This window comes from Rana temporaria, chromosome 10 (assembly GCF_905171775.1).
Source record: "Rana temporaria chromosome 10, aRanTem1.1, whole genome shotgun sequence".
In the NCBI taxonomy this organism is placed as follows: domain Eukaryota; kingdom Metazoa; phylum Chordata; class Amphibia; order Anura; family Ranidae; genus Rana; species Rana temporaria.
In genome coordinates, this window is record NC_053498.1 from 19,013,134 (window position 1) to 19,036,774 (window position 23,641).

Sequence of the window (23,641 nt, forward strand, 5' to 3'; positions counted from 1 at the left end):
TTGTGTTGTATCTTTGGACACAAGAAGTGCTGGGAAATCTCCTTGATGGGGACAAGAACAGCAATTAAAATCTGGTCTTTGCTGCACCCGTTAAAATTGGCATAACCTGTCGTTTGAGAAAAAAAAAAGGAAATGAGATCTGGTATCTGCTTATTTGAGTCCACTTAAAGTGTAATGCCGCATACACACCATCACTTTATGTGATGAAAAAAAACGACATTTTCTGTGAAGTAAAAAACGACGTTTTTGAAACTTCAATTTTCAAAGACGAAGTTGCCTACACACCATCGTTTTTTCACAATGCTCTAGCAAAGCGAGGTTACGTTCCACCACTTTTTCCCATTGAAGCTCGCTTCATAACTAGCTTCTGGGCATGCGCGGGTGTAAAAACGTAGTTTTAAACGTTGTTTTTTGCTATACACGGTCAATTTCTGTGAAGTAAAAAACGACGTTTTGAAAAACGACACATAAAATTTAAGCATGCTTCAATTTTTTTTTGTCGTTTTTCACAAGACATAAAACAACGTTTTCCCCCACACACGGTCATTTAAAGTGACGTTTTTAAAAACGTTGTTTTTTTTCATCACATAAAGTGATGGTGTGTACGCGCATAAGTAAACCCCCCTATCGTTTTCAGCCAAGGAAGCTGCCATCTTTGCCCCTGTTTAATCTACAACTTCCATGATGCTGCACATGTGATTAGTTATGACACCAACCATTGGATGGTTTGACAGTTTGGTTGAGAGCACAACCAATGTGAGTGTAATGCCCTGTACACACGATCGGAATTTCCATCGGGATAAACTCACATGGATTATTCTGACGGAATTCCATTCAAGCTGTCTTGCATACACACTGTCGCACCAAATTCCGACCGTCCAAACGCGGTGACGTACAACACTACGATGAGCTGAGAAAAATTAAGTTCAATGCTTCCGAGCATGCGTCGACTTGATTCTGAGCTTGCATGATTTTTTCCCAGTCGGAGATCCATACAGAGGAACGGAATTTCCGATGAAAAAACACAGAAACATCGGAAAAAACAGAACATGTTCTCTTTCTAAATCCGTCGGAATTTCCAATGGAAAAAACACAGAAACATCGAAAAAAAAAAAAATAAAAAAAAAAGAACATGTTCTCTTTCTAAAACTCAAATGGGGCACACACGGTCAGAATATCAGATGAAAAAATTCCGTCTGACTTTTTCCATCGGAAATTACGATCGTGTGTACAAGGCATTACATTTCCGGCACGTGCCGTATAAATGAAACTGATTTATGGATGGGTTTACTTCTGCTTTAAGTCAAAATTCCTAGAATAGACGAAGGGCAATTTAGCACCTGAAATGTGTTATATTTTTTTTTTTTTTTTTGCTATGAACCAGTTTTATCATTAAAAAGTTTGTACTGTGAAATTTCCCAACCTATCTGGTCATTCATATTTGCAATGGACTACCATATGGTTCTTTAAACACTGTTGTATTGTATTGTATTGTATTGAGAGATATGTGCCGGAATATTGTATTTTATTGCCATTTTTCCTTGTAATTGGGTGTTAAATTGCATAGTCAATAAAAAATATTTGACTAAAAATAAAAACTCTTTGAAATATTGGATATTTGGCACTCTCAGTGTGTGGATTCTCAACTCTGGTTTTCCCTATTTATGGGGTGCTGTCAAACGGAAGCTAGTGTGCCCAGTGGTAACCAGGGATGGACTGGCCATTGGGACTACAGGGAGTTGCTCAGTGGGCCGGCTTCAGTGACAGCGGACTGCCGCCCCCTTCCGCTCCTCTGTCTCTCCCTCCCTGCAGCGCTCACCTGGGGGGAACAAAGGAGCAGGGGGGGACCAGAGGAGCAGGGGGGACGACAGAGGAGCATGGGGGAGGGGACAGACAGCTGACTCAACAGCTATGGCCTGGGAGTTTCTCACTTCTGCCTAATCTTGTCCCATAAGGGGGGCACCGAACTGATTCTTTGCCGCGGGTGAAATAATGTCTAGCTTCCCCACTGGTACTGCCTATAAGAGTACCAGTACCAGCCGTTCTACTCTAATAAAGTAGAACGGCTAGTGAAGGGGGAAAGGGGGCTTGGGTGGCCGGGTGCGGGAGTTGTCCGGCCGTCATGGGAGAGACCTGTCAAAGTGGGCCAGTCTGGATGAAGTCCAGGGCCAAATTTCTGTCCCAGTCCAGCCCTGGTGGTAACTGTATTGACCCACTGACCATCTGTCTCCAATTCCACATTTTTACTTTAGTTTAGCAATAGAAACCTAATAGGTGTCCTAACCTTCCCGAATCCATCCTAACGTAGAAAAAAGAAAAGTGTGTATCCTCCTATACTTTGTTATTATAACAAAAAGTATGATTGTCGTGATGGTTGTAAAGAGAGACAGACAAAAAGACATTAAGAAGTCGTCAGACACACCTTGTATAATGGAGCTGACCCTCTGAGAGCAGCAAGAAAGGAAGAAAGACAAGTAAAACACACAATTCACAGACATGAAATACAAGACTCTGGTGTTTAGTACCTTTCCTGTCTAGGTCTGCCTGGGAAACTGAATAGAATTCCCAGATTTTCAGACAACAAAAAAGGGGGAGACATGATGTGAGCTAATATTGTAACTTCTTAGAGAAGAAAATGTTATATAACTTAATAGCATGAGTTATATAGTAACTATGAAACAAAAAGAAAACAATTGACACTATTAAAAGCATTCATAACAAAGTTACATAAAAAATAATTGTACCCAAAGTGTGCCCATTGCGGGCCCAGGACAAAATCAGAGCAGAGTTGTACAGAAAGAGGAAAAAACAGTAGGGAACATGCTGCAAAAAGTGAGACCATTTGTACTATAAAAGAAAAAAAAAAAAACATTCCACCTGTTAAATGAAAAAAAAAAAAAAAAAAAGAAAACAACTAAAAGATTACTATATGGATCATCCATTCTCAACCAGGCTTCCTCCAGAGGTTTCTAGGGGTTCATTGACCTGAGGCTCATTTACCTCCCATATGAAGGTACCTCTGTAATTCCAGGGTTGACGCCACTTGGCAGAGGCAGCAGTATTACACCAATGATCTTTTTTGCTGTCTGTTAGGATGGCATTCTGACCATCACTGTAAGGGTGGCATTGCTTCCACTGGTCAACACTGTAAGGGACATTTTTCCCACTGATTGGTTATAGCAGGGGCCCCCTGAGACATGCTAATTATTTTCGGGAGGGGGGTGATGGTGGTACTCAGGCCACCACTGTAAGGGGGCATTCTTCCCAATGGCCACCAATGTAAGGGGGCATTCTTCCCACTGACCACCAATGTAAGGGGGCATTCTTCCCACTGGCCACCAATGTAAGGGGCATTCTTCCCACTGGCCACCAATGTAAGGGGGCATTCTTCCCACTGGCCACCAATGTAAGGGGGCATTCTTCCCACTGGCCACCAATGTAAGGGGGCATTCTTCCCACTGGCCACCAATGTAAGGGGGCATTCTTCCCACTGGCCACCAATGTAAGGGGGCATTCTTCCCACTGGCCACCAATGTAAGGGGGCATTCTTCCCACTGGCCACCAATGTACGGGGGCATTCTTCCCACTGGCCACCAATGTAAGGGGGCATTCTTCCCACTGGCCACCAATGTAAGGGGGCATTCTTCCCACTGGCCACCAATGTAAGAGGGCATTCTTCTCACTGGCCACCAATGTAAGGGGGCATTCTTTCCACTGGCCACCAATGTAAGGGGACATTCTTCCCACTGGCCACCAATGTAAGGGGGCATTCTTCCCACTGGCCACCAATGTAAGGGGGCATTCTTCCCACTGGCCACCAATGTAAGGGGGCATTCTTCCCACTGGCCACCAATGTAAGGGGGCATGCTTCTCACTGGTCACCAATGTAAGGAGCATTCTTCCCACTGACCTCCAATGTAAGGGACATTCTTCCCACTGGTCACCAATGTAAGAAACATTCTTCCCCTGGCCACTACTGTAAGGGGACACTCTTCCCACTGATTGGTTTTAGCAGGGGTTCCACAAGACCGGGTAATTACTTCAGGGGTTCCTCTGGGGTGAAAGGTTGAGAAAGGCTGCTCCAGAGGTTGCCGGGGCTGTGGCTAATAGTTTCAGGGCCAACAACACTTGGTAGAGCCGTCGGCACAACACCAATTCTCTTTTTTCTGTCTGTAAAGCTGCCCATAGATGAGTGAAATTTCTATAAAAAAATCTTAGGAAAAGAATGTTCTGAGAAAGCTTTTTCTAATAACTAGACAAATCGATGTTAGTTTTTCAACCGCAGTGAAGACAAAACTCAAAGGAAGAAGGATGGAAAAATGTTCTCGAACAAATACATTTCTAACAGTGTACGTGGTTTTTGTTCAGCAAAGTCCATTCGTTCCGAAATCTAATGATAAAAGCAAATGAAATCTTTTGAACTACATTTGAATGTTTTCTGAGAATTTGTGCACAAATTTTCCTAAGAATTTTTGTTTCGAAATTTGAACCATCTTTGGCCAGCTTGGTGGTGTTTTGACCACTACATTCTTCCCACTGGCTTTCCATTTTCACAGGTATGGTAAAGGTAGCCGTTATCGTCTTACCACTGGGCTTGGGTCAAACTGTAGTACAACATGATGAAGAAACACCATAATATAAGCAGGGTGCTCCTTTACGAGTTCAATGCTCTGGAAATAGCTGCTTTGGTCATCAACATTCTGTAAAGACAATGAGGGGACAACATTAAATGCAATCTGAAATCTACCATGTTTCGTTATCGCAGCCACTTAGTGCCAGCCTCCTGGCCTTATACTCCCCTTCCTCCCATCCAGCAAGATAGGCCCGGATTCACATACATCGACGCATATTTATGCAGGCGTAGCGTATCTTATATACACTACGCCGACGCAGCACACAGAGGCAAGCACTGGATTCACAAAGCACTCGGTCTTAAAGATACGCTGGGTTTCGTTGGCGTAAGCCAGCATAGGTGGAAGTGGGCGTGAGCCATGCTAATGATGGATTGAGTGTCATAAAGATAAGAATAACGTGTGGCGCATGCGCCGTCCCGTGGACGCATCCCAATGCGCAGAATCAGGTCGGAACTACTCCCTAAGATACGACGGATCACTGCCTACGACGTGAACGTAACCTACGCCCATCCATATTCACGTACTACGTAAACGACAAAAGATACGACGGCTTGTGTTCCCTGGTCCATAACTTTGCATGGGTTGCGCCTCATATATGGGTAATAACTTTACGCCGGACGTACGTCTTACGCAAACCGCGTAGATTATGCGCCGGGCGCAAGTACGTTCGTGAATCGACGTATCTCCCTCATTTCCATATTTGAATAGGAAATCAATGGGAGCGCCACATGCGTCCAGCGTAAATATGCGCCCACGATACGCTGGCGTAGGCAAGTTATGTCGGTCGGATGAAGCCTAATTTTTAGGCGTATCTCAGTTTGTGGGCACGGCACATAGATAAGATGGCGCATATGTGTATCTCGAGATACGTCGGCGCAAGTGCTTTGTGAATCCGGGCCTTTGTGTTTTTGATTATTCAGCCTTCAAAGCATAGCCAGGATCCCACAATCTTTAACCACTTCATCCCCAGAAGAATTGACCCCCTTCCTGACCAGAGCACTTTTTGCGATTCGACACAGCGTCGCTTTAACCACTTAAGGACCCCTACGATATACGTCGGCAGAATGGCACGGCTGGGCACATCCCTGTACATGGCCCTTTAAGCCCAGTCGTGGGGTCGCGCCCGTTTGGCCTCACAATTGGTGCAAGTGCAACCCACTTACATGGACATGGATGGAGGCATTTGGGGAGCAGTAAAACCAGCTAAATGCTACATGTTGGATAAATTGTGGTGTGGCTTAAAGTGACATAAATGACCATGTGAACAACACGGTCTGCTGCAATGCACATAACTGACACAGAGCATTGACAGGCGATTGTCAGACTTCAAAAACTCAAATGAAACGCCTGCTTTTGACACTATTAAACTTAGCCTTACCGTTGGGCCTTGTTTACACCTGCTTTAATCTCTGAAGAGTAATCTGCATTCTTCAGAGAGCATTAGAAAGGCGTGAAGGAGGCTTATCGCCACCCTTGTGCATGCTTTAACCCCCTAAATACCGGTAACGTTCACGTCGTAGGCAGTGATCCGGCGTATCTTAGGGAGTAGTTCCGACTTGATTCTGAGCATGCGCACTGGATGCGCCCACGGGTCGGCGCATGCGCCGTTCGTTATTCGTATCTTTATGGCGCTCGGCCCATCATTTGCATGGGGTCACGCCTCATTTGCACGCCCGCTTCAACTTACGACGACTTACGCCTAAGAAACCCAGCGCAGATTTGGTGGCAAGTGCCTTGTGAATCCAGTGCTTGCCTCTCTGCGCTGCGTCGGCGTAGCGTAAAGAAGATACGCCACGGCGGCATAAATATGCGCCACTGTATGTGAATCCGGGCCAAACTGTTTGGCAGGTAAAAAGACTCCAATATGCTTTTCATCTTTGTAATGAGATGTTTGCCTGGGGTTCAGCCTTAATCTACAAATCCCTAGCTTTAATACATTACTACTAATATGAAAGAGCAAGTGTATAAATCACAAATTTTCATGTAAACTGACAAAATAACATCTAATTAAGGCGTAAAGGCAAATTTGGAAGGCTCAGCAAATACTGACCGGCTCAATATCATTCTCAAAGTCTTCATCCTCCGCTCCTATGATGGAGTGGGTACCCTGAAAAGAAAAGAAAAATACATTTTTTCCATAAAAAAGAAAATACACTAGTCATGTTCAGCCAAGATAACAGTGGCCCAGATTCACGTAGAACTGCGCTATATTTGCGCGGGCACAGGGCAACGATTTTGCCCTGCGCCCACGCAAATATTTTGCGCTGCCCTCGATTCACGGAGCAGTCGCTCCGTGAACTGCGAGGGCGCGCCGGCAAATTTGCCCGGCGTAAGCGCGCGCAAGTTAAATGATCCCGCCGGGGGCGGGAATCATTTAAATTAGGCGCGCTCCCGCGCCGAGCGTACAGAGAAACTTTCCCGACGTGCATTGCGGCAAATGACGTCGCAAGGACGTCATTTGCTTCAAAGTGAACGTGAATGGCGTCCAGCACCATTCACGAAGCACTTACGCAAACGACGTGAAATTCAAATTTCACGTCGCGGGAGCGGCGGCTATACTTTAGCATTGGCTGCCCCTACTATTAGAAGGGGCAGCCTTGCGCTAAAGTTGCCGTACGGAAACTCCGTACTCGGCTTGCGCGGGGCCCGCGCAAGTTTGTGAATCAGTTGGTAGTATGCAATTTGCATACCACACGCTGATCACAATGGGAGCGCCCCCTAGCGGCAAGCACAAGAATGCAGCCTAAAATCTGCGAGGCATAAGAGCCTTATGCCGCGCAGATTTTAGGCTGCAGTCGGTGTAACGAGGTTCCTGAATCAGGAGCACTCGTTACACCGGAGCAAGTAAGCAATTGCGCCGTGTAACTTATGGTTACACGGGCGCAATTGCTTCTTGAATCTGGGCCAGTGTTTATAAGTGGCCCATAATTCAGATGCAGTTTTGCTATGATGGATACACACCAAAAGGGCTAAAATACAAACTTTTCCTGAATTCTCCCCCAGGGTTCATTCTTTGGTTAAATAATCTTGTGACCCTCTTTAGTAGAGATCACATGACCAGATACCTTGGCTTTTCTTTTTGTGAGAAACACCAAAGGGGGCCCATAGCAGTATTTATCCAATCAATGTAAACCTGACCTGGCCTAAAAGATACCTCAAAGTGGAACTTTACGATTAAAAACTTGATAAAAAATAAGGTTCTGCCCACCAGGTCTCTCTAGTTTTCTAAAATCAGCAAACTCAGGGATATAGAAGACCTCATGGCTACCCTCTATAAGACCCCACGTACACGGGACGCTACTAAACGGACGTTCAGAGGACACTTGAACTCATTCAATGTTATCCTATGTGTACATGTACACCGGTTTGTTTACTGTCCTTTTTAGGCAGTTGCGTTCATAGGCCTTTTTTTAAGGCAAAAAAATTACCGTATTTATCGCCCTATTACGCGCTCCGGCGTATAGCGCGCACCCCTAAATGTAGCCCTGAAATTCCTGGAAAAAAAATGTTTTATACTTACAGTTTTGGTGTCTTGCAAGGGCATCGGCGGCCTTGTCCGGTCCGGCGTCCTTCTGCGGCCATCGTGGTGTCCTCCTGCGCTGTCTCCGAGTCGAATCCCCGCTTCCCGCGCTGTGTTTGAACCACTCCGCCGACATATACCGAGCGCAGTATACTCGGGCAGGCTCGGCTCCTCTCGCCTAAAGGACGTACAAGACGTGACCGCGAGCGGAGCCGAGCCTGCCCGAGTATACCCGAGTGTACTGCGCTCGGTATATGTCGGCGCAGTGGTTCAAACACAGCGCGGGAAGTGAGTATCGGCGTATATATCGCGCACCCACGATTTTGCCCTGATTGCCCAGCATTGTTCTCGTTTCTTCTTGCTGGACGCGGGCATTTTGTTGAAGCCCGGAGCCCCTGAGCAGCAATAAATAATAAAGCGGAGCTAAACCCATCGATTTAATGGTTTCAAAAAACAGTTACATTCCTGGAATGCCAACTGTCATATTGCTTGTGTCCTCAACCAAACTGTCAAACCATCAAATGTCTGGTGTCATAACTGATCACATGTGCAGCATCAGGGCAGTTGCAGATCAAATAGAAGCAGCTTTATTGGCTGTAAAGGAATTTAATTAGGCTTTGACGCTGTCAGCAGATCGGCCTCTACAAATTCAGCAGTGCCTAAAAATAGAGCAACTGAGCATGTGCAGAGCAGGGTGAGGCAGGGTATTACTGGGCAGGTGCAGAGGATCTTGTAAGAAAGTGCAGTTAAAGTGGCTACAAAAGAATTGGGGGTGCCCTATGCAAAGACACTGTCACTTTGCCCTGCACGTGGCAAGGCAACAGTGTTTCTCTATAGCAGTGGTTCCCAACCTCAGTCCTCAAAGTACCCCCAACGGGTCATGTTTTTAGGGTTTCCTGTACCTTGCACAAATGCTTTAAATCAATGTCAATGGCTTGGTATATATGACCGTTATTTTATCTAAGGAAAATTCCCAAAGCATGGCCTGCTGGAGGTAATTGAGGACTGAGGTTGCCCCATCATTGGGGTCAGTGGGAGAATAGTGCCCCATCATTGTGGCCAATGGGAGAAATAGTGCCCCATCATTGTGGCCAATGGGAGAAATAGCGCCCTATCATTGGGGTCAATGGAAGAAATAGCGCCCCTTCTTTGGGGCCAATGGGAGAAATAGCAGCCCTTCTTTGGGGCCAATGGGAGAAATAGTGCCTTATCATTGGGGTCAATGGGGGAAATAGCGCACCATCATTGGGGTCAATGGGCTTAATAGCGCCCCATCATTGGGGTCAATGGGAGAAATAGCGCACCATCATTGGGGTCAATGGGCGAAATAGCACCCCATCATTGGGGACAAAGGGAAGAATAGCGACCCATCATTGGGGACAAAGGGAAGAATAGCGCCTCATCATTGGGGTCAATGGGCGAAATAGCACCCCATCATTGGGGACAAAGGGAAGAATAGCGCCCCATCATTGGGGTAAGAGGGAAGAATAGTGCCCCATCATTGGGGTCATGGGGAGAAATAGTGCCCCATCATTGGGGTCAGTGGGAAGAATAGTGCCCCGTCATTGGGGTAAGAGGGAAGAATAGTGCCCTATCATTGGGGTCAATGGGAGTAATAGTGCCCCATCACTGGGGTCAAGGGGCAGAAATAGTGCCCCATCATTGGCGTCAATGGGAGAAAGAGTGTTCCTTTATTGGAAGAATAGTGCCCCATCATTGGGGTCAATTGGAAAAATAGTGCCCCATCATTGGGGTCAATGGGAAGAATAGTGCCACATAGTACTAAAAAGCAGGCACAGCGTGGTTTCTCTAAAGTGCCTGTGTTTTCTTTAAATTAATCCCTATTAAGCTCTTTACATCCTAGTGTAATGAAGCATACTAAGTTAAGTACAAGTCACAAGTTAAGCCAGTGCACCCAAAGCGGATTTGGTAAGGAGGGAGGACCTACGTCATTGAATATAATATGGACTGTTTAGATTGGCACACCTACACAGCAAAAAGGAAAACTGTACAGTCATTGAACAATGAGATAGAAATGTGTGTGGACAGCCTTACTGTTGGGAGAACGGGTCATAATCTAAAGAATTCCTGTGTATAGCCTTGGCCTAACTAGATTGCTGTAAGGAATTCACATAATCAGGATGTTGTAGGATACAGGTCTCCTTTTCTACTACATGTCAAAATCACTCTAGATGATGAAACAGGCTCTGTTAACTGGTCCCATTCAGGGGAAAGTAACCTAGTTCCCTAAAAGCCAAACCCAACACCGTCCATCTGCCAAAGCCACCAAAAAATGTGTAGGACTTTCAATTATATGGGAATATAGTCATCTATAACGCAGTGCTCAGGCTTGAGTTTCCTATGCAATATCTAGCTGTTCAGATCGTTTTCAGGTAGGATGGCAGAAACCATCATTCAAGTGTAGCACCATGTATGTTTTGGCTCATGCTTAGTTTGTGAGTCTTAATTGGGTCATGGGTTTACTTTAGGTCAGGCTGGATGACTCATACAGGCAGGTGTCAGGTGCCTCCCCCTGGTTCTGGGAGTTTGGAAAAATTTCTAGAAGCTGGAGGGTGGAGGTCAGGAGGGTTGATCTGCATACTTAGGGGAGCTCAGCCAATCTCCAGGCAGTGGGCCTGGCCTGGTGTCTGAGCCAACTCTTAAAAATGGATGAGTCATGCTGCTGGGAGTCGGTGGGAAATGGAGATGTCGTGTTGAGGAGACTGTCGGTGACCCTTGAGGGGAACCCCCACCCCCAGGAGCTCTACCTCAAGCTCTCTAGGAAGGATCCTCATAGTATTGTAGTTTGAAAGGAACCTTTTCCTAAGCGGAAGCAGGCGCAAGGAAGACAGTGTGAGTACATCAGGACTAAGGGTGGGCTCAGGCATGTTCGCAGCCCCACGTGCCCGTGCCCGCCAGGAATATTACACTGCGCATCACTGATCACAGGCAGTGAGACATTTCCTGATATGTGCAGCCGCGGATCAGGAAATGTCTCAGTGGATGTGATTAGCTCTGCGCAGTGTAAAATGCTCGGGCATGTGGAGCTGCGAACACGCCTGAGCCCATCCTTAAATCAGGACAGTCAGGGACTGACAAGAGGAAAGACTACCACATGTAGCAGGTCGTTCTGAAAGACAACATTGTGCCTAAATCTTTCATTAACCTTAGCCTGGAGCAGTCAGGCATGCTAGTAGAGAGGCAGCCGGGTGGGCTGGAGAAAAGGCAGCCTGGTGGTGGATTGCGAAGAGGCAGCCGGGTGGGGATGGCGAAGAGGCAGCCGGGTGGGGATGGCGAAGAGGCAGCCGGGTGGGGATGGCGAAGAGGCAGCCGGGTGAGGATGGCGAAGAGGCAGCCGGGTGAGGATGGCGAAGAGGCAGCCGGGTGAGGATGGCGAAGAGGCAGCCGTGTGGGGATGGCGAAGAGGCAGCCGGGTGGGCATGGCGAAGAGGCAGCCGGGTGGGGATGGCGAAGAGGCAGCCGTGTGGGGATGGCGAAGAGGCAGCCGGGTGGGCATGGCGAAGAGGCAGCCGGGTGGGCATGGCGAAGAGGCAGCCGGGTGGGGATGGCGAAGAGGCAGCCGGGTGGGGATGGCGAAGAGGCAGCCTGGTGAGGATGGCAAAGAGGCAGCCGGGTGGGGATGGCAAAGAGGCAGCCGGGTAGGCTGGTGAAGAAGCAGCCGAGTGGGGGTGGGCGAAGAGGCAGCCGGGTGGGCTTGTAAAGAAGTAGCCGAGTGGGCTGGTGAAGAAGCAGCCGGGGGTGGCTGGTGAAGAAGCAGCAGGGTGGGGCTGGTGAAGAAGCAGCCGGGGGTGGCTGGTGAAGAGGCAGCCGGTGGGCGGCTGGTGAAGAAACAGCCGGTGGGTGGCTGGTGAAGAGGCAGCCGGGGGCAGCTGTAATAGTCATTTCTTTTTTTAATGCTACATCAGGGGTCGTGCTGTTGTTTCTTTTGTTTTCTCCCAAGTAGACAGTACCTGCCTGGTCAATCAATATGTGTCCGGTATGACGAACATAGCAGATGACTAATCCTGCAGATCAGGCATTCATCATTGGACCTCTTATTTGTGTATCCAAATGAGTAATGGTCCAAAATTGCTTATTTGGCTAGAACAACCAATCAGCTCACCCAACTTACTCTTCTACGCACAACGAGAGAATAAAATGAATAAAACTGATTGGCTGTTATGGTCAACCTTGACTAAGAATTCTTCTCTGACACATGCTGATAAATAGGACCCCGTTTAGCTTCAGCATGCCGAACGTCTAATCCTACCAATATTAGGCTTGTGTGCCAAATACCAGTGGATAGAAAAATCTATAGATCCTGCTGCTAACACTGATAAAACAAGAGACTGGATGGAAAAATACAGTCAGAAAGAGAATGCTGTACTGCTGACCACATTCACCATGATGGGCAAGGAAGATACACAAACAACATGATTTCTATGAAATATACACATAAAACATAACAAAACTCACCCCATAATGACTGTCGTCTTGATCCATTCTAATGGTCTAGGTGGTCAGGGAGCCACAGAGGGACCTAAAAGACATAAAGAGGAGATGTAATGTTTCTAGTTCATAAAAGAACTACCGTAACTCGCTGCTATTTTCTAGCTTCAAACACAAGTGCGATCATCTTATAGTCTAAACCAGAGGTTGCTAGGGGTTCCTTGAGCTGTGACGGATTGGCCTCCCATTTATAGCGGAGTTCCACCTTAAAAATGAACTTTCTATTAACAGCTTGCATATAACCACTTAAGGACCGGACCAATATGCTGCTAAATGACCCAAGGGGTTTTTACAATTCGGCACTGCGTTGCTTTAACTGACAATTGTGCGGTCGTGCGACGTGGCTCCCAAACAAAATTGGCGTCCTTTTTTCCCCCACAAATAGAGCTTTCTTTTGGTGGTATTTGATCACCTCTGCGGTTTTTATTTTTTGCGCTATAAACAAAAATAGAGCGACAATTTTGAAAAAAATTCAATATTTTTTACTTTTTGCTATAATAAATATCCCCAAAAAACATATATAAAAAAAAAATGTCCTCAGTTTAGGCCGATACGTATTCTTCTACCTATTTTTGGTAAAAAAAAAATCGCAATAAGCGTTTATCGATTGGTTTGCGCAAAATTTATAGCGTTTACAGAATAGGGGATAGTTTTATTATTTTTTTTTTTTACTACTAATGGCGGCGATCAGCGATTTTTTTCGTGACTGCGACATTATGGCGGACACTTCGGACAATTTTGACACATTTTTGGGACCATTGTCATTTTCACAGCAAAAAATACATTTAAATTGCATTGTTTATTGTGAAAATGACAGTTGCAGTTTGGGAGTTAACCACAGGGGGCGCTGTAGGAGTTAGTGTTCACTTAGTGTGTGTTTACAACTGTAGGGGGGTGTGGCTGTAGGACTGACGTCATCGATCGAGTCTCCCTATAAAAGGGATCACTCGATCGATGCAGCCGCCATAGTGAAGCACGGGGAAGCCGTGTTTACATACGGCTCTCCCTGTTCTTCAGCTCCGGGGAGCGATCGCGACGGAGCGGCTATAAACGAATATCCGCGCCGTCGTCCCGGATCGCTCCCCGCGGGAATCCGACCGCCGCATGTACGGGGGGGGGGGTCCCGATCGGACCCCCGACCCACGTCTAGGCAGGGACGTACAGGTACGCCAATGTGCCTGTACGTGCCAGTCTGCCGACGTATATCTACATGCGGCGGTCGGGAAGTGGTTAATGTAAAAAAAATTCAATAAAAATAAATAAATTAAAAAAAAAATTTTTTTACTCACTTCTATCTGGCTGTTGCTAGGCAGATTGGTCATTAATCGTCGTTTGCATAAATAGTTCGCGAATAGGGCTTTGCTTAAGTTACGTTCACGTCGAAAGCATTGACTATTTGCGACGTGATTTCGCGCATGCGCACTGGGATACGTCCACGAACGGCGCATGCGCCGTTCGTAAAAAAAACTTTAATTACGTGGGGTCATACCAGATTACCATACAACACGCCCACTCCAAGTCTACTTTGAATTACGCGGGCTTACGCCGGCCGATTTACGTTACGCCGGCGCACATATGGGAGCAAGTGCTTTGTGGATACCCTACGAGCCACTCTGAGTTACGACGGCGTAGCGCATATGAGATGCGCTACGCCCGCCTAAATATACGCCCGTTTTTGTGGATCTGGCCCTTGGTGTTTAAGTGGTTAAACGTTCCTAATTTACATGCAGAAGTCAATGGGATACAATGTTTAGACTTAGCTTTCCACTGATAAAGAATGTTTTCAAAACTTGGCAGGCTGCCCAGACTTTGACTTTTGGCTGAGAGCAGAGAGGAAATTCTTTGCATACCAAAGTGCAGAGAGAAAATTATTTTCATGTCAAAGATCGTGAAACCCTGTGTCAAGAATCGCAACGGGAAAAAGATCGCGATAAGGATTCTTGACGATTAATCGTGCAGCTCTACCCTACACTATCCAAAACGAAAACATTTTTTAGACTAATGCCGCGTACACATGATCGGATTTTCCATCTGAAAAAACTTTTTTCCAAAGGAATTCCGCTCAAGCTAGGCTTTGCATACACACGGTCACACAAAAATTCTCGGAACTTTCGTCCGTCGAGAACGTGGTGACGTACAACACTACGACGAGCCGAGAAAATTAAGTTCAATGCTTCCGAGCATGCGTGAAATTGTTTCTGAGCATGCGTCGGAATTTTGCGCATCAGAATTGCTACAGGCTTTAGTATTTTTCCGATAGGAATTTTTTTCGTCGGAAAATTTAAGAACCAGCTCTCAATCTTTTGTTGGAGGAAATTCCGACAGCAAAAGTCAGACACACGGTCGGAATTTCCGTTCAAAAGCTCACATCGGACTTTTGCTATCGAAATCTCCGATCGTGTGTACGGGGCATTACACCCATTGGGGAAGCTGCTGAGGCAAATTAAATGTGGAAAATACGTTGGCATGTGAAGATAACAAATCCAGGGTATGCTTTGTTTTTATTGGATATGTTTTATAGCACAAAGTAAAAAATATTGTTTGTTTTTCTAAATGTTTGCTCTTTTTACGTTTATATAGCGTAAAAAATAAACAAACAATTGAGTAGTAATCAAATACCACCAAAAGAAATCTATTTGTGTGGAAAAAATGATATAAAACATTTTGCTTGTGTAGAGTAGGGGTCTCCAAACTGCGGCCCGGGGGCCAGATGTGGCCCTTTGCTAGCCTTTATCCGGCCCTTGGTTCACTATTCCTCCCACTGACACCAACAATGGGGTACTATTTCTTCCACTAATACCAATCATGGGATACTATTCCTCCTACTAATAGGGGCTCCTCCTATTGACCACCAGCCCTGGGGCCAAATTTAATGTCAGTGATGCCCGGCCCGGGACATTTTCTGTCCACACTGGCCACAACCTGGCCCTCCTGAAGTCTGACGGACAATAAACTGGCCCTATGTTTAAAACTTTTGGAGACCCCTGGTGTAGAGTGTTGCAACGACCGCGCAATTGTCAGTTAAAGCAACGCAGTGCCAAAGAGAAAAAATGGCCTGGTCATAAAACGGACAAATCTTCCAGAGGTTAAAGCGGGGGTTCACCCTTAGAGGGCACTTTTCCCCCTTAGATTCCTGCTCGTTTTTACTAGGGGAATCGGCTATTTATTTTAAAATATGTGCAGTACTTACCCGTTTACGAGATGCATCCTCTCCGTCGCTTCCGGGTATGGGCTTCAGGAATGGGCGTTCCTTCTTGATTGACAGTCTTCCGAGAGGCTTCCGACGGTCGCATCCATCGCGTCACGATTTTCCGAAAGAAGCCGAACGTCGGTGCGCAGGCGCAGTATAGAGCCGCACCGACGTTCGGCTTCTTTCGGCTACGAGTGACGCGATGGATGCGACCGTCGGAAGCCTCTCGGAAGACTGTCAATCAAGAAGGAACGCCCGCTCCCGAAGACCCATACCCGGAAGCGACGGAAGAAGATGCAGCTCGAAAACGGGTAAGTACAGCTCATATTTTAAAATAAATAGCCGATTCCCCTAGTAAAAACGAGCAGGAAGCTAAGGGGAGAATTTTTTTTTTTTTACAAATGGGTGAACTCCCGCTTTAAGTGGATAATAAATGTATGACAGTAAGGGAGGGAGTCAGGGGGCCCCACTGAAATTTTGCTATGGCAATCCATGATCTGTAGTTATACCCCTGAAACATACAGTGGAACCTTGGTTTACGAGTAACGACGGTCAGAGACTGCAGACATTGTACAGGAGATGGTCAGAGACTGCAGACATTGTACAGGAGACGGTCAGAGACTGCAGACATTGTACAGGAGACGGTCAGAGACTGCAGACATTGTACAGGAGACGGTCAGAGACTGCAGACATTGTACAAGAGACGGTCAGAGACTGCAGACGTAGTAAAGGAGATGGTCAGAGACACATCAGTTCTGGACAGACACACACCTATGTTTAGAACACCATTTCTGGACGGACACAAACAAGGAGAGAAGGAGGGAGGGGAGAACTCTGCCACTTTGGCGCCCCCACCTCTGCAGGCGCCTGGGTGCAAAACACCCTGTGCACCCTGCCTAGGATCGGCCCTGCATAGAAGTCAATGCGGAACAAATTATCTCAGTTTCCATTGACTTCTATGGGGAAACTTGCTTTGATATGCGAGTGCTTTGAATTACAAGCATTCTCCTGGAATGGATTATGCTTGTAATCCAAGGTTCCACTGTTCCTTTCCTGGTGCCCATGCCACTGAACACCCCTCCAGTCCTGAGAAACCTTCTCATGTGTCTACCGAGCTCCTGAGTCTTCACGGAGGTCCATTGCACGTTGCCACTGCAGTTTAGGAACTTGGGGGCCAGATTCACAGAAGAGATACGATTGTCGTATCTATGCGGCTGATTCATAGAATCAGTTACGCATAGATAGCCCTAAGATCCGACAGGTGTAATTGAATTACACCGTCGGATCTTAGGATGCAATTCTAGGCCGGCCGCTAGGTGGCGATTCCATTGCGGTCGGCATAGAATATGCAAATGACTAGTTACGCCGATTCACGAACGTACGCTTTACCCGTCGCTCTAACTTTACGTCGTTCCCGTCGAGATACGCCGCGTAAAACTAAGGCTGCCCTCTAGGTGGACTCGCCAATGTTAAGTATGGCCGTCGTTCCCGCGTTGAAATTTGAAAAATCACGTTGTTTGCGCAAGTCGTCCGTGAATGGCGCTGGACGCCATTTACGTTAACGTCGAAACCAATGACGTCCTTGCGACGTCATTTAGCGCAATGCACGTCGGGTAATTTGACGAACGGAGCATGCGCAGTAGGTTCGGCGCGGGAACGCGCCTAATTTAAATGGTGCCCGCCCCATTTGAATTAGGCGGGCTTGCGCCGAGCGGATTTACGTTACACCGCCGCAAGTTTACAGGTAAGTGCTTTGTGAATCAGTCACTTACGCTGTAAACTTGCGGCGGTGTAACGTAAATGGGATACATTACGCCGCCGCTGCGCAACGTATTTGTACCTGAATCTGGCCCTTGGAAAGGCAAACCAACTTTCTTTTCTTCGAAGGGTATTTTACATTTGTATTTTGCAACCTAAAAATGTTGGAAGGTGTCCCCATATCCTTGTACATGACATGACGTTGGCGATCCATTATCCATGACAAGTTAAAAAATAACACAGAGGTGTTAATCTGACCCCCTAGTGCCCACGGTGTACCCCAAGCAAGAGAACAAACAGATTGGATAGGGGTGAGAGGCGATGAGTGAACAGTATATAAATGGACTGTGCTAGAGACTGGAGAAGAATTCCAGGTATGCAGGAGACAAATCTCCCCTCCCCGCCATCTCCATACACCTCCCATAGTCACAGTGCCCTCAGCAGTGGTGGCACTGACAGGGGGGTGTAGCCAGGCACAGCTATTCTTCTCCTCACCCCCATGGCACTTGCAGAATCCCAGCTGCTGCTGTCTGCAGGGAGGGAATATGGAATGTGCTGCATAATCCTTATCTCCAGTACAGGCATCCTTCCCAGTATCTGCTCATGCCGTGCCAACATCCCTTCTGTATTGTTAGGATATCCCCCTCCCACATGCACCTTCATGCTAGCTAGAAACTAATTAAAGTAGATCTAAACCCAAATCGCAAAAAAAAAAAAAAAACTCAAAAGCTTTAACATGTTAATAACACCTTCAGTCAGGGCCGATCCTAGGGTCACAGGCGCCTGGGTGCAGAAATATTTCTGGGGCCCCCACATGGGCGTGGTCATTTTACTAACTCCTCCCATTAACAAAGGTTTCTATGGCAATGACTCAACCACAGAGATGCTCCCCCATGAAATCTTCATTAACCTGGAATCCTTACATGATCACTTAACAAACAAAATACAGGAAGAGAAGCAGAGTACTTTATTGGGACCTGGAGGGGGGGCCTCTGTGATGGACACAGAAAGGGCTTCTGTTAGAGAGTCTGTTAGAAAGACATACTGCAGACATAATACAGGAGATGGTCAGAGACTGCAGACATAGTACATGAGATGGGCAGGGGCTGTGTATCCCAGGGCTCGACAAATCCCGGGCGCCAGGTCGCCATGGCGACTAGAAATAGGGCCCTGGCGACTTGGCTTGGAAGGGGGGGCAAAAAAAAATTTTTTTTTTGTTTTGTTTTGTGAGCTGGCACCATCTGGTGGTGAGCCGTTGGTATTACAAGTTATTACCACCAGATGTGTAAGCTGGCGCCATCTGGTGGTGGCCATTGGTATTACAAGTTAAGCATTACAAGTTAAACAGCAATTCTAATGTAATTTTTCACTATTTTCACTGCCATCTTCTTCCCTCTAATTAGAACCCCCAAACATTATATATATTTTTTATCCTAACACCCTAGAGAATAAAATGGCGATCGTTGCAATACTTTCTGTCACGCCGTATTTGCGCAGCGGTCTTGCAAGCGCACTTTTTTTGGGAAAAAATTAAACTTTTTTTAATTAAAAAACAAGACAACAGTAAAGTTATCCCCATTTTTTTTAATATTATGAAAGATAATGTTACGCCGAGTAAATTGATACCCAACATGTCACGCTTCAAAATTACGTCCGCTCGTGGAATGCCGACAAACTTTTACCCTTTAAAATCTCCATAGGCGACGTTTAAAAAACTCTACAGGTTGCATCTTTTGAGTTACAGAGGAGGTCTAGGGCTAGAATTATTGCTCTCGCTCTACCAATCGCGGCGATACCTTACATGTGTGGTTTGAACACCGTTTACATATGCGGGCGCTGCTCACGTATGTGTTCGCTTCTGCGCGCAAGCTCGTCGGGACGGGGCGCGTTTTCTGGCTCCTAACTTTTTTAGCTGGCTCCTAGATTCCAAGCAAATTTGTCAACCCCTGGTGTATCCTATGCAATCTATCATGCCATAAAACATCTAGAGCAGGGGCAGCCCAGAGAACGTGTAAAGGGAGGCTGGTGATGCCATTCCCCAGCACACTGAACACTGTGACTCACCTCGGTTCTCTCTGGGCAGCCCAAGATAGAGATGGGGGGGGGAGGCATTCCAACTGGAGTTGGTGGAGACAGTGCGGGATCCAAGACAGAGTGTGAGGATTCATTCCTGCACATCAGCACTCAGCACCCAATGAAAACTAGAAACCTTGTGTCAGGAACAGGAGCGGCCTCTACCCCCGAGCACTGCCAGGCTGGACGGGCTGCCCTATGCTTACACATGCGTTCTGGATGGACACACACCTATGCTCAGAACACTAGTTCTGAACAGACACAAAGAAGGAGGGAGGGGAGAACTCTGGCACTTCGGCGCCCCCACCTCTGCAGGCGCCTGGGTGCAAAGCACCCTGTGCACCCTGCCTAGGATCGGCCCTGCCTTCAGTCTTACGATTTCCTAGTGCAGGGATAAGCACACTTAGGCCCTCCAGCTGTTGTATAACTACAAGTCCCATTATGCATCAGGTAGTCATGTTTCTGGCTGTCAGAGTCTTCCAATGCCCCCTGGGATTTGTTGTTCCGCAATAGCTGGGGTGTCTTAGTTTGCCTATCCCTGTCCTCGAGGGCCTACAGGAGCCGACGAGAAGGTGTTATGCCGCGTACACACGATCGGTCAAACCGATGAGAACGGTCTGATGGACCGTTTTCATCGGACCAAACCGATCGTGTGTGGGCCCCATTGGTTATTTATCCATAGGTTAAAAAAAAGCAATCTTGTTTTAAATTTAACCGATAGCAAAAACCGATCGTTAGTAGGCACAACCATCGGTTAAAAATCCACGCATGCTCAGAATCAAGTCGACGCATGCTTGGAAGCACTGAACTTCGTTTTTATGACCGTCGGAGGCCCGGGCGCGATGTGATGACGTCACGCCCGGTACCTGTAAGTAAAAGATGCGATTGCGGCCAGGGCTGTGGAGTCGGAGTCGAGGAGTCGGAGTCGGGGGAAATTTTGGGTACCTGGAGTCGGAGTCGGAGTCGGCAAACAATGCACCGACTCCGACTCCTACTAAATTTAGATTGGAATAAAAAAAAAAAAGCAAGTTTAAATGTCCCAATTCACAAAAAGTTATAATTAATGACTTCTCTACTGTAAGAATAAAGACCAATGCATGCAGTGCCTCACGTAACCGCAAAACGAACACGTTAAGTGACCGTGAAGAAGCATGCTTTTCATGTGCTTCACTATATGGCACGCAACGCACAATTAGGAGCTGCAATACTTATACTTTCCATAGTGTTGTGTTCTGCTTTTACAGGGAACGCAGCGTCCATGTGTAACCTAGCCTCTCACTGATAAGGGAGTAAATAAATATGTTTTTTGCAGGACTAGAGAGTGAGACACTTGTATAAGTGAAGGGAATGGAGGGCCAATAGTTCAAGACTGAAGCTGTAAACCATTGGAAAAACTGCTGTCATTTAGCTAAGGCTATAAAAACTTGTAAACTCCGATTGTTAGCTTAAACTTTAAACATGACTATGGGATTCTCCTAGGAAAATCATGTTTTAGAATAAAAAAACTGTTTTCATTGTGTTTGTCTTTTGCTTAAACTGTGCAATACAGTAGACCAGGGGTCTCAAAGTACCGGCCCGTGGGCCATTTGCGGCCCGCGGACCGGTTTTAAATGGCCCGCAGGCAGGGCGTGTCCCGCGGAAGTGTAGATCGAGGTGCATGAAGAGTAGCGCAGGAAGCGCCTGTCATAAGTTCACTTGTCTCTCATGTCACACTGCTACTCCCCGGCGGCCCCTTCTCTCTTCTCGTCCATCCCCATTTGCTTGTGACATCATCTGAGATGGACGAGAAGAGAGGGGGGCTGCCGGGGAGTAGCACATCAGGGCACATGGCACATCAGGGTACAGGGCACATGAAACAGCACATCAGGGTACAAAGCCCAGCACATCAGGGCACATGGCACATCAGGGTACATGAAACAGCACATCAGGGTACAAAGCCCAGCACATCAGGGTACATGGGGTACCCTGATGTGCTGGGCTTTGTACCCTGATGTGCTGTTTCATGTGCCCTGTACCCTGATGTGCCATGTGCCCTGTCCTGATGTGCTGTGCCCTGATGTGCCATGTCCTGTACCCTGATGTGCCATGTGCCCTGTCCTGATGTGCTGTGCCCTGATGTGCTCTCATGTGCCCCATGTTCCCTGGTGTGCCCCATGTTCCCTGATTGTGCCCTGATATGCTCTCATGTGCCCCATGTGCCCTGGTGTGCTCGTATGTGCCCCATGTGCCCTGATATGCCCCATGTGCCCTGATTGTGCCCCATTGTACCCTGATGTGGCCCATGTACCCTGATGTGCCATGTGCCCCATGTACCCTGATGTGCTGGGCTTTGTACCCTGATGTGCTGTTTCATGTGCCCTGTACCCTGATGTGCCATGTGCCCTGTCCTGATTGGCTGTGCCCTGTCCTGATGTGCTGTGCCCTGATGTGCCATGTCCTGCACTGTGCCACGTGCCCTGTCCTGATATGCCCTGCCCTGATGTGGCCTGTTGTGCTGTACCCCTATGTGCTGTGCTCTGATGTGCCCTGTACCCTGATGTGCTGGGCTTTGTACCCTGATGTGCTGGGCTTTGTACCCTGATGTGCTGTGCCCTGTGCCCTGATGTGCTGTACCCTGATGGTGAGTGGTCAGTGTGTAGTGTAGTGGTCAGTGTGCAGTGTAGTGGTCAGGGTTAATAATGCGTTCGCTGACACCAGTACTGTTTTGAAAGTTTGCATGCGGCCCCCCATGGGATATGGAAACTTGTCTTGTGGCCCTCAGGTAATTTGAGTTTGAGACCCCTGCAGTAGACTGTTGGCTTCCCAGCCAGTAGTCCTGTGGTAGGTTGCGTTTCTTTCCCTCAAGGAATGTATAAAATACATTCGCATATTAATACAGAGGAGTCGGAGTCGGAAGTACATAAAACTGAGGAGTCGGAGTCGGAGTCGGAACATTTATCTACCGACTCCACAGCCCTGATTGCGGCTAGTAAGCAATACTAAGCATGAGATCGGTGAATTTTTTTTTTCACCGATCTCCTGCTTTCCAGCCTGGAGGAGAGATGTGGGGTCTTATTGACCCCGCATCTCTCCATAAAGAGGACCTGTCACACACACTTCCTATTACAAGGGATGTTTACATTCCTTGTAATAGGAATAAAAGTGATAAAAAATAAAAAAGTGTAAAAAAATAAAAAATAAGTAAAATAAAAAAAAATTAAAATGCCCCTGTCCCTGTTAGCTTGCGTGCAGAAGCAAACACACACGTCGGTCCCGCCCACATATGTAAACGCTGTTCAAACCACATATGTGTGGTATCGCCGCGTGCGTTAGAGTGCCAGCAACAATTCTCACACTGGACCTCCTCTGTAAATCTAAACTGATAACCTGTAAAAAATTTCAAAGCGTCGCCTAAGGAGATCTTTAAGTACCGAAGTTTGGCGCCATTCCATGAGTGTGCGCAATTTTAAAGCGTGACATGTTAGGTATCTATTTACCTCGATGTAACACAATCTTTCATATTTTACAAAAAAATTGGGCTAACTTTACTGTTTTGTTATTTTTTAACTCATGAAACCATTTTTTTTCCAAAAAAAAGGCTTTGAAAAATTATGCGCAAATTCCGTGCAAGATAAAATTTTGAAATGACCGTCGTTTTATTCCCTAGGGTGTCTGCTAAAAAAACAAACATATATAATGTTTTTGGGTTCTGCGTAATTTTCTAGCAAAAGAATGATGATTTGTACATGTAGGAGAGAAGTGCCAGAATTGGCCCGGTATTGAGGTGGGTATAAAAGCCCGGTATTGAAGTGGTTAACACAGCATCATCCCACGAAATGACAATACACTTAATTTTAGGTCTTGGGTTTAAATCTCACTAGGACACTAGAAGCATAGGCCCAGATTCACAGAGAGCAGGTGCACATTACGTCGCCGTAGAGTAACCAATGTACGCTACGCCAACGCAGCGCAGAGAGG

General features: G+C 46.8%; 1 protein-coding gene across 4 annotated transcripts in view; it reads right to left on the reverse strand.

Moving 5' to 3' along the window:
• The window catches only part of ARHGEF1 (Rho guanine nucleotide exchange factor 1), a 191,090-nt gene that overhangs the window by 106,246 nt on the left and 61,203 nt on the right, over positions 1-23,641 (reverse strand). For all 4 annotated transcript variants that reach the window (XM_040327329.1, XM_040327332.1, XM_040327331.1 and 1 more), the window contains exons 2-4: positions 12,631-12,694; positions 6,685-6,741; positions 4,587-4,700 (exon numbers count right to left, since the gene is read on the reverse strand). In XM_040327329.1, the coding sequence (XP_040183263.1) occupies positions 4,587-4,700; positions 6,685-6,741; positions 12,631-12,657 (198 nt within the window). In that variant the 5' untranslated portion in view covers positions 12,658-12,694. The remainder of the gene's footprint in view (positions 1-4,586; positions 4,701-6,684; positions 6,742-12,630; positions 12,695-23,641) is intronic.